The sequence below is a fragment of the Clytia hemisphaerica genome, unplaced genomic scaffold, assembly GCF_902728285.1.
Source record: "Clytia hemisphaerica strain Z4C2 unplaced genomic scaffold, Clytia hemisphaerica genome assembly, whole genome shotgun sequence".
Classification (NCBI taxonomy): Eukaryota; Metazoa; Cnidaria; class Hydrozoa; order Leptothecata; family Clytiidae; genus Clytia; species Clytia hemisphaerica.
The window spans coordinates 1-13,796 of NW_027103851.1; the positions used below are offsets into that span (position 1 = coordinate 1).

Below are 13,796 nucleotides of genomic sequence, written 5' to 3' on the forward strand. Positions count from 1 at the left end.
TATCAATGTCAAAAGGTAAACCAAAGAAGCTCTCAAACCAGATGACCGAAGTGGTCCATCAGATGTCTTAAGTTTCGAGGATAATTACACTGTAAACTCTACTGTGAGAAACCATTGTGAAGGATATATATTATTGCTGGTTTCTGTTCAATGATTACCCTCAACATTTCCTTTTGTCTCTTGGACACAGTAGATTTATAAGATTTTTAATACTTTTATTTTTTCTAGAGTTGCCCATTCCTAATCTCCAACTTGGCTTCCATGATATGGATCATCTTACATATTATAAAGCCTTATTTTCTGAAAGTGAAATTTACTTCTCTAATATAACCAATCATCCATTGACGTGTATCATAAAACCAATCAGTTGGCAAGATGGTGTACCCTCCAAAACAAAACAACCAAAAGTAAAAAACACATCTCCAACAACTCTCAGTGGCTTTCTTCAATAACGGTAATTGGTTGGCCTTTCTCCTTTTGCGAAACCATCTTTGTACCCTTCCTTGACTCCACCCAAGTTGTTTGATTAATCCATCAATGTGTTCTTTCTTTGGGTTTGCTGTCACTTCTTTGAAAACTTTCTCACAAATTGCATTTTGCTCATATTTAGAGGTCGTGTTTGTGATGCCAAGATATACACAGAACGGGAGGGCAATAAATCTAAAAAACAATTATGCTTTTTAAACTCTAATAAGTATAAGTTCTACTATAAAGATAAAATTGATTGAATTCAACTCTGGCCTGATGAAGCTCAATGAAATGCCCTACATATGAATTTAGACAGATATATCAAGCTGTTTCGTTTTTGTGAATGAAGTGTCAATAAAAAAATATTGAGCAAATAATTTGCAGCCATTTTGTTGACATTATTATGATTGTTAAAATCAGTAACTTGATTGGAAATACCTTTCAAAGATTATTCTAATGAATACAGAATAGAAAAATATTAAGCAAATAATTTGCAGCCATTTTGTTGACATTATTATGATTGTTAAAATCAGTAACTTGATTGGAAATACCTTTCAAAGATGATTCTAATGAGTAATAAAACCAGTGCGATGATTGGTACGTAATAAAGATCTGAGAATTGTGGATGGCGTATACCACCGGGAGTCATTTCAAGATCTTTCCATGTGAATCCTTCTGGAAGCCAGAAATCATCATTCCATATTATGCTTGATATAGCTTCCATTTTTATATTCCTTTTAACTTTTTTTTCCTGAAAATAAGATAAATGTTAGCAGCTAAAAAATATAGAGTTCAAGAAATAAACACAAACTAATTTTACCCCAAGCCAAACTATATATCTCAAGCCTTGAATTATTTAGAAATTTGCACAAAAGCTTGAAGCAAAAAAGGAAGAAAAAAAATTCAAAATTTCACCAATCTATACTTTGTAATCTATAACATTTTGTGTTGGAATAAAAGCAGATTATCACAAAATAAGACAAAGGAATAAAGGGCAAAAACGTTCTATTTAGAAAAAAGAGAACCATAAATTAATTATCAAGGTGCATAAAACTCAATAGTTATTGCAATATAAAGGAACATTACACTTCAAGACGTTCACCCTGAATATCAAAAAGAGATTTAGAAGAGCATAAAACAAATTATCAACAACATCATTTTTGCAACAAAGCTAGATTGGTGTAATTTTGACCATACTGTATACTGGCCCTCTTTTTTGCAAATAAGAGAGAAACCTTATGTCATATGATAATAAAAAATAGTTCAATAACAAAACGTTCAAAAACTTTATAATATCAAGTCCAGAGATTGTTTTTTTTTTCAGATACAATAAAAAACACTATTTAAAAATGTAATAAGATACTGCATGACCTAAATCATTATAACACGTTTTAAAGGTCATGTTAGATTTTCACAAATTGACCTCCATGATTAGCATGGGACACACAGCTCTAGTAATTTGAAAACATTTCAATATAGATATTTTCATTCAGTTAAAAAACTCCAGATTTTCATCAAAAAGGGTTTTTAGAGAGCAGCCTCTGACAACTCTTTTTTAGGAGTTTTCTTTGAAATTTTGGATTTGGCTGTTTTCGTCTTAGGTGTCTTAGCAACCTTTTTCTTCTTCATTGCCCCCTCATAGCCACCAAACTCATAATTGATGCCAAGTTCCAACAGCTTCTTACGACGTGTGTTATCCTTTTTGATCAGCTTGTCAGCTGTTTTCTTTAATTGATCTTCAGTCCTTGTTCTATTGTACAGTTTCTTGTGTTTCTTGGTACGATCTGCCCAAACAAATTTCTTGTTGTAACCTTTCCAAATAGCGGGATGCAAATCTTCCTCAGCCACATACTGACATTTCAAAAGTCTATCAAACATCAAATAATTATTCATCGCATCAGCAGCAATCTTTGCAACATCTGAATTGGTGAATTGAACATACCCATATCCCTTATAGCCACCAGTTTTTTTTACTTCTGGCTAGACGCACCTTACTGACTGTACCAAATTGAGAAAAATAAGCCTTCATTTCATCCTCATAAAACCCTCTTGGAAGATGACCAACATAGATCGTTCCATAATCTATTTCTTCGTCATTGAGTTCTTCAAGGTTTTTGTTGAATTCTTCTTGTTTTTCAACATCAAGAGCAATGTTTTCATCGCTCGCTACTGTCTTCTTTTTTCCCATTGTAGTTCTATTTGATTGGTAAACCCTAGATAAAATTCAGAATGTTTGTTATGTTAAACCCAGTAACATCTATCCCTGTTAAAATCTTTTTGTTGACATGTGTGTATTGTAAGCAGTAAAATATCGTTTCTTAACATGAACAGGAAAATTAAGGAATATATGCTGACAATTCTAGCTATGATTTTGGAGAAAAGCATTTTCAGTATCATTGCCCAACAACTTATTAATTAATAACCCTTCTTTGGAAATTCTTCTTTTGTTTGGAGAATTATTGTTTGGATTTAGGCTAGGACAGCCTGCAAAGGACACTGTTTATGATCCAATTTTGCCAGGGGGTCAGTTTCAGACATTGTGTTGTTTAGTGATGTAGTGTTATACTAAAAAATCTTAAGAATAAATTAAATGGAATGGGTACTGCAATACCTAAAAATACAAATACAACTTTTACTTTGCTTATAAATTATAAGCAAGGGAACTATGTTGGCCACACCTCTCTTGAAAATTTCAGATCAAAACATGGAAGGAACAAATTACTGTAACTCATAGCTGGTTTTTGACTGTTTCTGATCCTAAAGTGCTATTTTTTGGTAAAAGCTATGCTATTCAAGTTTGGATTTCTAGAAAGCTGAACCATTCATTGTTAATATATTTTTTTATTTGGAAGCAATTGCTTCGTGGAATAAAAAGATGCAGTCAAACCTTGTAGGGTGATTTTTCAAAAAGATTTTGCCTAATCAATTTCGCATTTCTCATTTTTACCCTACGGCAAACGAATATGCGAGAAACGTCTGGATTCTGATTCTGTGGGCGAGTAACTTGTCAAAATTACTTGAACCACAAATATGAGATTCTAAAATGGTAGAGTAAGCTAGCAGCTGCGTAGTTCATTCACTACCAAGCCATAAAACATTGATTAGGCCCATGTTCAATGTTTTTCATTGACTTTCAGCAAGTTTTATTGACTGTCAAGAGCAAATTATTGACAAATAATATTTTTAATCGACTGTCAATATTTCCCCTTTTTAAAGTCAATGTTTTGTATCGATTGTCAATATAAGTAATGAAAAGTCAATGCAAAAAATTGACTGTTAATATTGACCGTCAATATATTCTATTAGTTTTCAAGAAAATTGATTGACAGCCAATGTAAAATATTTTTTGTCAATAATTTGCATTCGACAGTCAATAAAACTTGCTAACAGTCAATGAAAAACATTGAACATGGGCCTAATCAATGTTTTTTGACCTAGTAGTGTTTGTTCATACCTGGACAACAAGTACGGAATAAAATCTGACAGAAGGTTTTCAACCAGATTTATTCAGATAAAGCTATAAGAGGTTCATTACTTGTGGATTTTAAAACCTACATAAGCAAAAGCGAAAGTTGTTGGGAAGGAAAGAGTAAACGCAAGACAGAAGGTTTGGTTGTGTTGATCAGGTATGTTTTTATTCTATCCGAACTAACATTATAAAAGACCAAGGAGGCCCTGACTGTATGTGTGTCTGCCTGGGTTTCCAAAGTTTTGAGATTCTGTCAACAAGGGTTCACTCCCAGAAAGTGCCATTCAAACTGTATCAGACTTTTACAGTTGCACCATGACTCTAAAATTTTAGAAACTTTGTATGTTGAGGTAAAAGTGTTTTTTCTGAAATTTTGAGTCTGGATACCCAGGCTAATCCTGACTGGGCTGGGGTAAGAGAATTTAAAGGTTCTAAGTAAAATGTTAATTATCACCCAAAAAAGCGCCTTTTTTTGCCCATATCTTTTGAAAAATAGTCCCAGCCTAATGCCCCCTTCAGTAAAGGGAGACAGGAGACCCGTCGTGTGTTTTTTTATAATTTGATGTACACAAGACGGGTTCGAGCTGTGAGTCCAATATTGGACTCACATTTTTTACAGTGGGAAATTCGAATTTAGCGCTGTCCTCACTTACTAAAATAAAAACCAAATTTTGAAACTTGCGCTTTCTCTAAGAAAGTGTGACCATTAAAAGAATAACAAAATTTGATTGGCTATGTTTTCAACCGTTTTTAGGATCTGGGAAATTCAAACTATCAGCCCGTACCATGCTATACATTTTGCCATCAGTTTATCAAAGAAGAAATCATTAGACAGGCAGCTGACAACATCTAAAATCTGGACGACTTTGGGACAAACGTCGAGTTGACTTTTCTTGTTCCCATATACCTACTGATCCTAAAAGTCATCAAATCGAAAAACAATTTACACCATTCGAAAGCTCGTCAAAAACTATATAGAAGACAATTAAACGGGTATATTTCTCAGCCTAACTCGAGAAAATTGAGATTGTAATTCCTTATAAAATGAGGCATTTTTTCAAAAATGACGTCATAGAAGAGCTACGGACCTCAATAAATTTTCATATTCAAATTTTTGAACTTTGACGTTAAGAGGTGGGGGTGGGGGGGGGTTTTCAAATTAGCGTCAATTTGACGTAAGTCGTGGGAAGAATCGATATGTGAGTGACCCCTTATTAAGATTGATGTGATTTGAAATCTACATAAAAAACGCTTCAAATGGTATAATAAAACTTTGAAATTTTGCAACATCAATTTTTCACTTTTGCTTGTGACGTCATCAATTAATAAATTATTCTCGGACACGTCCGGCAAAGATTTTTAAACACGCCGAGTAAATTTTTCTGACTCTCTAAACTATAATAAATAGCAACTCCAGAAGATTTTTCAAATTTTAATTTTTTTTTTCAAAACCTATCCTATCTTGTAGAGCTTTGAAAAAGAAAGAAAATGAGGGGTCATAGGCCTCCAGAGGATAAGTGGTTGTAAAGATATTCAAATTTTAGTGTCAAAAATTTGACTAAAAATGTCAAAAAAAAGGTTAGGAAAATAGCTTGGAAAAATTCGAAAAATGTGTCAAAAAAGAAAAAAAAGAAATTTTCCAGTCATGCTTCTTCAATTTTGCATTTATCTTTTTCTAGTGTAGCTAGAGACCTGAAATTTGGAGGGAGAATTCTTTGATGGTGTTAGAATATTATTATATAAAAATATTTGTAAAATATTTAGTATATTTATCAGATTAATTTTTTTAAAAAGAAGACATTGCACTGTTTTATTTTTGTTTTTGAAGAAAAGTAGCTTGGAAAAGGTTGAAATGAGTCAAAAAAGGTGGTAGGACCCATTTTCAAGGGGCCTCTGGAAATGGAGGAACAAAAACTTATGAGTATATAAGGGGTCACTCACATATCGATTCTTCCCACGACTAACGTCAAATTGACGCTTATTTGAAAACCCCCCACCCCCACCTCTTAACGTCAAAGTTCAAAAATTATCAAAAATCGATGAAAATTTTCTCCTTCACTTTCATTGTTGTTTTGTCAGCCATCTTTAATTTCGCTACGGCTTGCTCAGGCAGTTTACATTTAAAAAATAATGGAGATAATTTCTTTTTTTCAGAAAGTTGCCAGACGCGTCAATTTGACGTTAGTCGTGGGAAGAATCAATATGTGAGTGACCCCTAAAGAATAAGTTTTTTCTGAAAGGAGAAACCCCAAATGAAAAGAAAATCCATTTCGGCAGAAATAAAAACTTTTTTTTGGGACATTCCCATGCAAAAGAAGCAAAAAAGTGAAAAAAAATACATGAAAATGAAAGAACTAAATTAAGCCCACGAATGCAGGCGAATGTGATTTTTTAATTCCTCACCCTTTTTCTGATAAACATACAAAGTTTCAGCCTAATAATACATTTTCCTCCTTTTCCAGACACATTTGTTCATCGATAGTTGCAAAATGTTTTTCTCCCGTCGGCAAACAATTTTCAAAATGTTGCAAAACTTTCGGCATTTTACCAATTTGCCGTCTAGCCCGTGTCCACAGTGTTTATACATACCGCTGGAAAGCTAAGATCACGGGCTTTCATTTAGTAAAAACCGGAACGCTTTAGCATATATAGAAAAAAAGTTTGAAGGGTTCAAAGTTCACGGAAAAATGAAACATTTGGTTTCAAAAAGTGTATTATACCAAAGTCCCAACTTCTCTAGATCAAAAGTTATGGGCCTATTTGTGGTCAAAAAGGTGTTTAATTTTGCATAAATTAATGCAGATTGTGGGGAAATTCCCTGTTTTCCATCAGTTTTTTACCACAAATAGGCCAATAAATTTTGATCTAGAGAAGTTGGGACTTTGGTGTAATACACTTTTTTGCTCAGTTTCAAGAGCTCTATCATGTGATATAGGTCTTTTTTTTAATTTGAAGACCCCCCAAAAATCATGAATTTCCAGGCCTTGCAATTTTGCCTGGAAACGCAAAAAATCGCCAATTACTCGTTACTTGCACATAATATCGTGGAAACTTTTTGATTTTGTAATCTACACATACTAATTCGCGAGTTTCCGTTGTTTTTTTTGGAATCTAAAAGATGTATCACGAAATGAAACGTTTTTCGACCTCAGCCGCGCGACTACTATAAAGATTTCAAAATAAGTACTCAATATTTGTCCCTCGAATTTTCACTTATTCACTTTTTTTAATGTAATCAGCTGCCTGTCTACATAGCATGGATTCCCAGGCTATAAAGCCCCCTATACCTTTTTTCCTTTGGAAAAACCAAACATATTGGCCGCACGATGAATGTAGAATGAAAACAGGCCATTTAAAACATAAAAGAAATGAAAAGATGAGAACTTAGGGACAAAAAGCCTTCAAAATAAATATCGCTATATAAAAAATTAAAATTGGTGAAACCTGTTGAATGGAAGGTCGAAGGACGTTTGTTTAAACTGTTTACTATGCACAATAATCAAAGACAAGAGACCAAGGAGACGATAACTCTCTGCACCGCATCAGACCACACCACTTTCATATATTCAGCCGGGCTCTAACTTAAGATGTTATTTACAGCATTACATATTACGAGCTCATAATATCAGAGATGACTTGTAAGAATGAGGGCGTTAAAATTATAATATGGATTTGTTATAGCATTTTACAGACGGACCCGACAAAAGAAATAAACAATCGCGTGTTTGGGATTTGCCAAGTGCACCACCATTGAAATTTTTCAAAATAAGATCTTCTGTATAAAGATTTGATAGTGGTCTTTCGCAAACTCCATCTCGCCAGATATTTCCTCCTCCGTAGTGTCTTTATAATTAGTGAGGTTAAGTAAATCGGTAACATCACGACGACGAACGAAAATTTAACAGGCTAGTGAGTTTCAACCAATCAAATTTCGTATTTCCACTAGCCTATTATATTTTTCGTCCGTCGTCGTGATTATCCCGGTATACTTAACCTCACTATTATATCTAAGAAAAGTTTGAAAATCTCTCATGGATCAAAACACTACCCTCAACATAATCTCAGCAAAAGCTGAAACATCATCACACCCCAATTGCTCGACCGACAATACCAACAAATATGATACAAAACAACAAAACATTCAAACAAACAATTATACAAAGAAAAAGAAAATGGCAAGATGAAGACAAAGCCTAGAGTCAGGTGTGGTACCAAGAGTAAGCACTCTCTGGCGCCCGCGAGCCACCCGTCACCCGTCATAACGAGGCTCGGAATTCCCGAGTTAGAAAAACCGAGTTAGAAAACCGAGTTAGCAAAAAGCCGAGCTATGACGTCATCAAACGTGATCAAACATTTGTCATGTTAACAGTTTGATTGAAAAACGACAAATGAAGTGCTTCATATCAGAAGCATTCGACACGAGCCATTTTTACAAAATATCTGCTGTTTTTTGCTAGGAGACGGTTTTTTATGAAAAAGTGAACAGCAGGTCTCATTTTCTAGGAGGGTCAATTTACTTCAAAACATACTGTATGTTGTTCTATTATACATACAGGTGATAACGTCATCAGTGACCAACAGATAGCATTTTCTAGGTAATGACGTCATCGGTGAACATAAATTTATAATGAATATTTTATCCATCTGCTGTTTCGTTTCGTTATTTTCATGAGACAAGAGTGACAAGGTACAGACTGTCGGGATATTTTTGAAGAATAGCAGATTATATTTTCTAGACATTGAGATAGGGGTACAAACCCATGAACAGCAGATCAATTTTTTGAGACAGTGAGACAGGGTGCAGACAAAAAACAGCAGATCAAAATTTTTGAGACACTTAGACAGGGTACAAACCCCGGGGGGGGGGTACTTAGGCAAAATGGGTGCCGGGTATGTGCAAGCCATAAGGGTACCTTTTCTCATTCCTCAAAAGTCTCTCAAAGGGGTACAAATTCAAAAGTTAGTCTCTGAAAGGGTCCCAAAATCACAAAAATCAAAAATTTCTCTCTCAAAGGGTCATGATTTCCAAGAATTTTGACCAAAATTTGGTGAAAATCAAACCAAAATTTGAAAAAAATGGACCAAAATTTAGGAAAAAGTCTCTCAAAGGGTCCATAAATCACCAAAATTTTGTCTCTCAAAGGGTCGATTTTCGATTTTTGGCTCGGACATACCCGTCACCTCGCAAACCTAGTACCCCCCCGGGGTACAAACCCAAGAACAGCAGGTCAAATTTTCTATGGGACAGGGTACAAAACTAGGGTCTCAGGAATCGAAGAACAACAGAGATGAATTTCTAGGAGTAGGATTTTTCCAGCATTGAGACCAACAGATCAAAATTTCTAGGTTGAATATACGTGAACAGCAGATTTTCAAAAAGATGCTTGTGTTCATATTGAGGCAACGATTTTCTGAATTTTAGAAGGATTTTCTTCTGAATCGGGAAGTCTGTTTCGCCGTTTCTGTTTTGAAGAATTCAAACCTTCCTAAACCGGCAGATCTTCCAAATTAGGAAGAATTCTCTATCTTCCCGTTTGGTTGCCAAGATTTTTTCGAAACATAATCGGGAATATCTTCCCGTTCGGGAGTTAAGTTAACTTTCCGTTCGACTGTCAATCCTGAATAAATTACTTTTGAGATAGTACATGGACTACATACCCCGGGGAGGCACTTAGGCAAAAATAGGTATGGGACCGTGCCGCTGGTCAGGGTACCTTTTTCAGTGTTGCAGAATTACTGGCAGGGTGTCTAAAATTGCAAAATCCTGATCTGATAGGGGCGCAATTTCATGATGTGTATCTGACAGGGTCTGTTTTCGCCGTTTTTGCATGTAGACAATGTAGGGTTCTTTTGCAAATCGTTTTGACGCGGCGGTGAGCAGACCCCTGCGAGGGACAAACAGCTTTTTGCAAATACTTATCACACGGCCAACACAGGCGCTTTGCTGCTGTTGTCTCGCACCACACGCCCGCCATTGCGCCCTCTTAAAGGGATCGAGGCTAATTTCAAAGATACCTTTATTGAACTATTTAGAATAAATGTCCAGCTGAATAGTGGTACTAACAACATTGTTTCCAGATTTTGATTCAGATTTTTTATTTCAACTGTTATGTTTTGTTTCTTCTCATATCGTTGAGACATTCTACTGTAGGCTTAGAACAGCTGTAGAACAGAACAATACTCTCAACTCTTCTGTATTAGTCTCATTGACATCCTCTCGTCCTCTTTGTAAAAGCGTCGTTTTAAAGCTTATACTTGCAAAATAATCCTTTCAAACCTAGACTTCATCAGTTCTGATTTTGAGAACCTTACCGTAGGATCACATAAGATTCCGATTCCTGCTATAACATTCCACTTGCCACTTGAAAACAGATGATAGTTAGTTCCGACTAGTTGAAAATAATGAAACAAGTTGGCCGATTATAAAAATAATCAAAACATTACTCCTTTTTTGCGTTTTATGATTTGCCAGCTTGGATTGATTCACTTTTTTCTGCCGGTATGCCCGGGAAAACTAGCGGAATGATCCCGGAAAAGCGCCAGTAATGCTAGAGCGGGAATCGGAATCTTATGCGATCCTACGGTAATCCTGGAAACGGATATCTGAAATTTATCTACGTATCATTATTACGCTTTTTGAAACTTTATTAGCGTCCTATTTGTTCTTGTATGACCTTTCTAGCTTTGAAACACATTTTGTGGAAGTAGAGAGTGATGATTTTGAATAATATTAAAGATATGTTTACTTTGTAATTTCATAACTCTCGTCGTCGATTCTTTTGGTCGGTTTTCCAGGTATTGAGGTTTAATGTTTATGCAATGCTGTAGTTTTTTAGCCTGTAAATGTTGATATCACGTTATACTTTACGAAACACGCGAAAAACGTGTATAAAGAGTAGGTTTTTAACATAGAATCTGACAGGGTAGGTTTTTCAGGGTAGAATCTGACAGGGAATAGGTTTTCCACAGTAGAATCTGACAGGGTAGGTTTTTCATCGGATTTTTCTTCTGACAGGGTCTATCTTTCATCAAATTTCATTTCTGACAGGATCGACTTTTGAAACTCCAGCGGCACATCCCCGTCGGTCGTCAAGGTCAGTGACCCCTCCCACCCCCCCCCCCGGGCTACATACCATCGTGCAAAGTAAACACGAGTGTTGGATATTTTTTCCCTTATTGATGCAACCTTACCCGAACCTTACGAGAAAGAAATCTACAGGAACTTGGAAAATGAGTCCCTAACTCAGTTGCATCCCATGAAAATCTTATCTTTGTATTTCCCAAATATCTTATTGAATTTGTATATGGATTGCATTTCTTGAAAGTGAGATAAAGTAAGTATCTATTTGTAGTACGTATTATCTGTTTGTCTCCCTCTCCACTCACACTCCATCGCAGCAGCGGGTTTGAAAATCTCAAATCAGAATGACAACAGACGCTCTGCGGCAATGAATTTTGAAATTGGCCTTAGCAATCGGATGATTGTCAGGTGATTGTTGCTGAGCTTTAGCGGGCGGGACAGTGAGAAAAAAATGGGCTTATACAAATATACCCTGGAAAAAAGAAGAGCCCTTACAACGCTACCGAAATTTTTTCATCGAAATTAAGTCGATATGATTACAATTATGTCGTAATCTTATGGAATTGCGGTACCTTCAATTCAACAGGAAAATTTTTTATCGTTTACAGGGATTTTTTAAATAATTTTCACATGTTCACATTAATTTCTTTATTCTTTTTCAACGTTTTCCCTAAACATGAGATTAAATTATTTTTAAATATTTCCCTACTACTATATAGGGGAATATTTTTAAATATTTCCCTACTATAGGGGAATATTTATTAAAACGGCCTTTTTCCTTTTCCATTTTCGATGTTAATGTTTTCTTTATTCGTGCTGCACATTATGACTAGGCTCTTCAGTCACGTGACTAAAAATCGTCGCGAAGATTTAGCGGGGAAAAAAATAGTATCAATCTATCAAAATATGGCAGCCAGGGGTTTGTTTTTACCAGCTTTTCATAAAACAAATGATTGTGTGTAAAGCTCAGAGGACTGCCTGAGTTTCTCTCATGTGTGCTGAATTTATTGTCTTTCCCATAAGGAGAAGAAGAAGGGTGGAGAAAGAAGCTGAAACACATGGAAATCCAAACCATTCCTATCTTGACTTGAGAAGAAGGTGAGCATAAATTTCTTTCTGATTTCCATCATGTATATATTGTCTAGATATTAATGGTCAAAACTTGGAAAAGCTTGTACTCTTCTCAGTGCCCCATTTTTAGCCTTGATGCCAGATACTAAAAAGAAAATATATCATAATAGATGCTTTTACTCCCTGTTTACCTTTTTGTATGCTCCCCTCCCTTGTATCTTTTGTGCGCTCTCTGGGATCCTTTGGTACGTTTTCCTTTTTGTACACTACCCATGGTCCTTTTTGAATGCTTTCAGGGTACCTTTTGTACGCTCTCCGTTGGTCCTTTTTGTGTGTTCCTGGGTACCTTTTTGTACGCTCCCTGTGTATCTTATGGTACGTTCCAGTGTATCTTATTGTGCAGTTCCCCGTATAAATTATTGTACGTACCCCATGTACCTTATTGTACGTTCCCCAGTACCTTATTGTATGTTCCCCGTGTATATACCTTATTGTACGTTCCCTGTAGGTTCCCTGTGTACCTTTATTGTACTATTATTGAACTAACGCTGAAGTTCTTCAGCGTACAACTGAAACGTTTTTGGCGCATTGGCGTAAGGGCACTTACAAAGATTGTTTGATTTTCAGTTGGCGTAAAGTAATAATTCCAGCTTGGCGTGAATGACTCCATAATCCATCGATTTTTAGCTTCCATTTGGCTAAATTTGCTTTCGAAAATACCATACTGGCTTGTACCTTATTATACGTTCCCCGTGAACCTTATTTTATGTTCTCTTCTACCTTATTGTATGTTCCCAGTGTATTTTATTGTATGTTCCCAGTGTAGGTTCCCAGTGTACCTTATTGTATGTTCCCCGTGAACCTTATTTTATGTTCCCCGTGAACCTTATTGTACGTTCCTCGTGTACCTTATTGTACGTTCCTCGTGTACCTTATTGTACGTTCCCCTTGTACCTTATAGACCTTTTTTCAAAGAGGACGTCCTGTTGAATAATTATGTACTCCAGCCATAAAAACAATGATAGAGCCATGCATAATTACTGTATCATGCATATTGTAATAATTATGCATGGTTTTATCATTGTTTTTCTGCTGGACTACATAATTATTCAACAGGGTGGGCTCTTTGAAAAAAGGTCTATTGTACGTTCCCCTTGTACCTTATTGTACGTTCCCCTTGTACCTTATTGTACGTTCCCTGTGAACCTTATTGTATGTTCCCCGTGAACCTTATGTATGTTTCCCGTCAAACTTATTGTATGTTCCCAGTGTACCTTATTGTACGTACCCTGGGTTCTTTTTGTACGTTCTCGTAAACTTCTTTAATGGCTCAGTATATATGCATGGCAAACATAGCTCAAACCATCAAGCAGAGTCTCACTTTTTTAAAGTCTTTTTTTTTGAGAGATTTCAGCGAATGACCACACATTTGGCATTGATTACTGTAAAGAGATTATTTCCCATTATGAAATTTTGAATTTTTCTTTCTTTTCACATTCAGGTACCAGGATTACAAATTCAACAAAGTTTGACGACCTCTAAAGCTGACAATACAATGTAACTTGCTGGCAATGATGTAATGATAATGTTGCACATAATGAGAATATGAACAAAGATTAACAACATTCTTGCAATAATTGAACCAAGGAACTCTATTGTTCCAAGATGTGATTTAATGATCAATGATACAAATGTCATGGAGTTTAG

The 13,796-nt window shown here is 35.6% G+C and overlaps 2 protein-coding genes across 2 annotated transcripts; both read right to left on the bottom strand.

Moving 5' to 3' along the window:
• Positions 1–497: 497 nt before the first annotated feature.
• On the bottom strand, positions 498–1,192 carry LOC136807810 (ceramide synthase 6-like; the record flags this gene model as incomplete). Its single annotated transcript, XM_067064432.1, has 2 exons — positions 1,020–1,192; positions 498–660 (listed from the first exon to the last, which is right to left on the bottom strand). Coding segments are annotated over exons 1-2 (336 nt in total), but the record flags the coding sequence as incomplete, so codon positions are not given.
• Positions 1,193–1,995: 803 nt separating this feature from the next.
• Positions 1,996–2,656, bottom strand: LOC136807811 (MKI67 FHA domain-interacting nucleolar phosphoprotein-like). The gene is made up of 2 exons (XM_067064433.1): positions 2,473–2,656; positions 1,996–2,387 (listed from the first exon to the last, which is right to left on the bottom strand). Exons 1-2 carry the CDS (start codon positions 2,654–2,656, stop codon positions 1,996–1,998), a joined length of 576 nt encoding a protein of 191 aa, XP_066920534.1.
• Between the last annotated feature and the right edge of the window lie 11,140 nt (positions 2,657–13,796).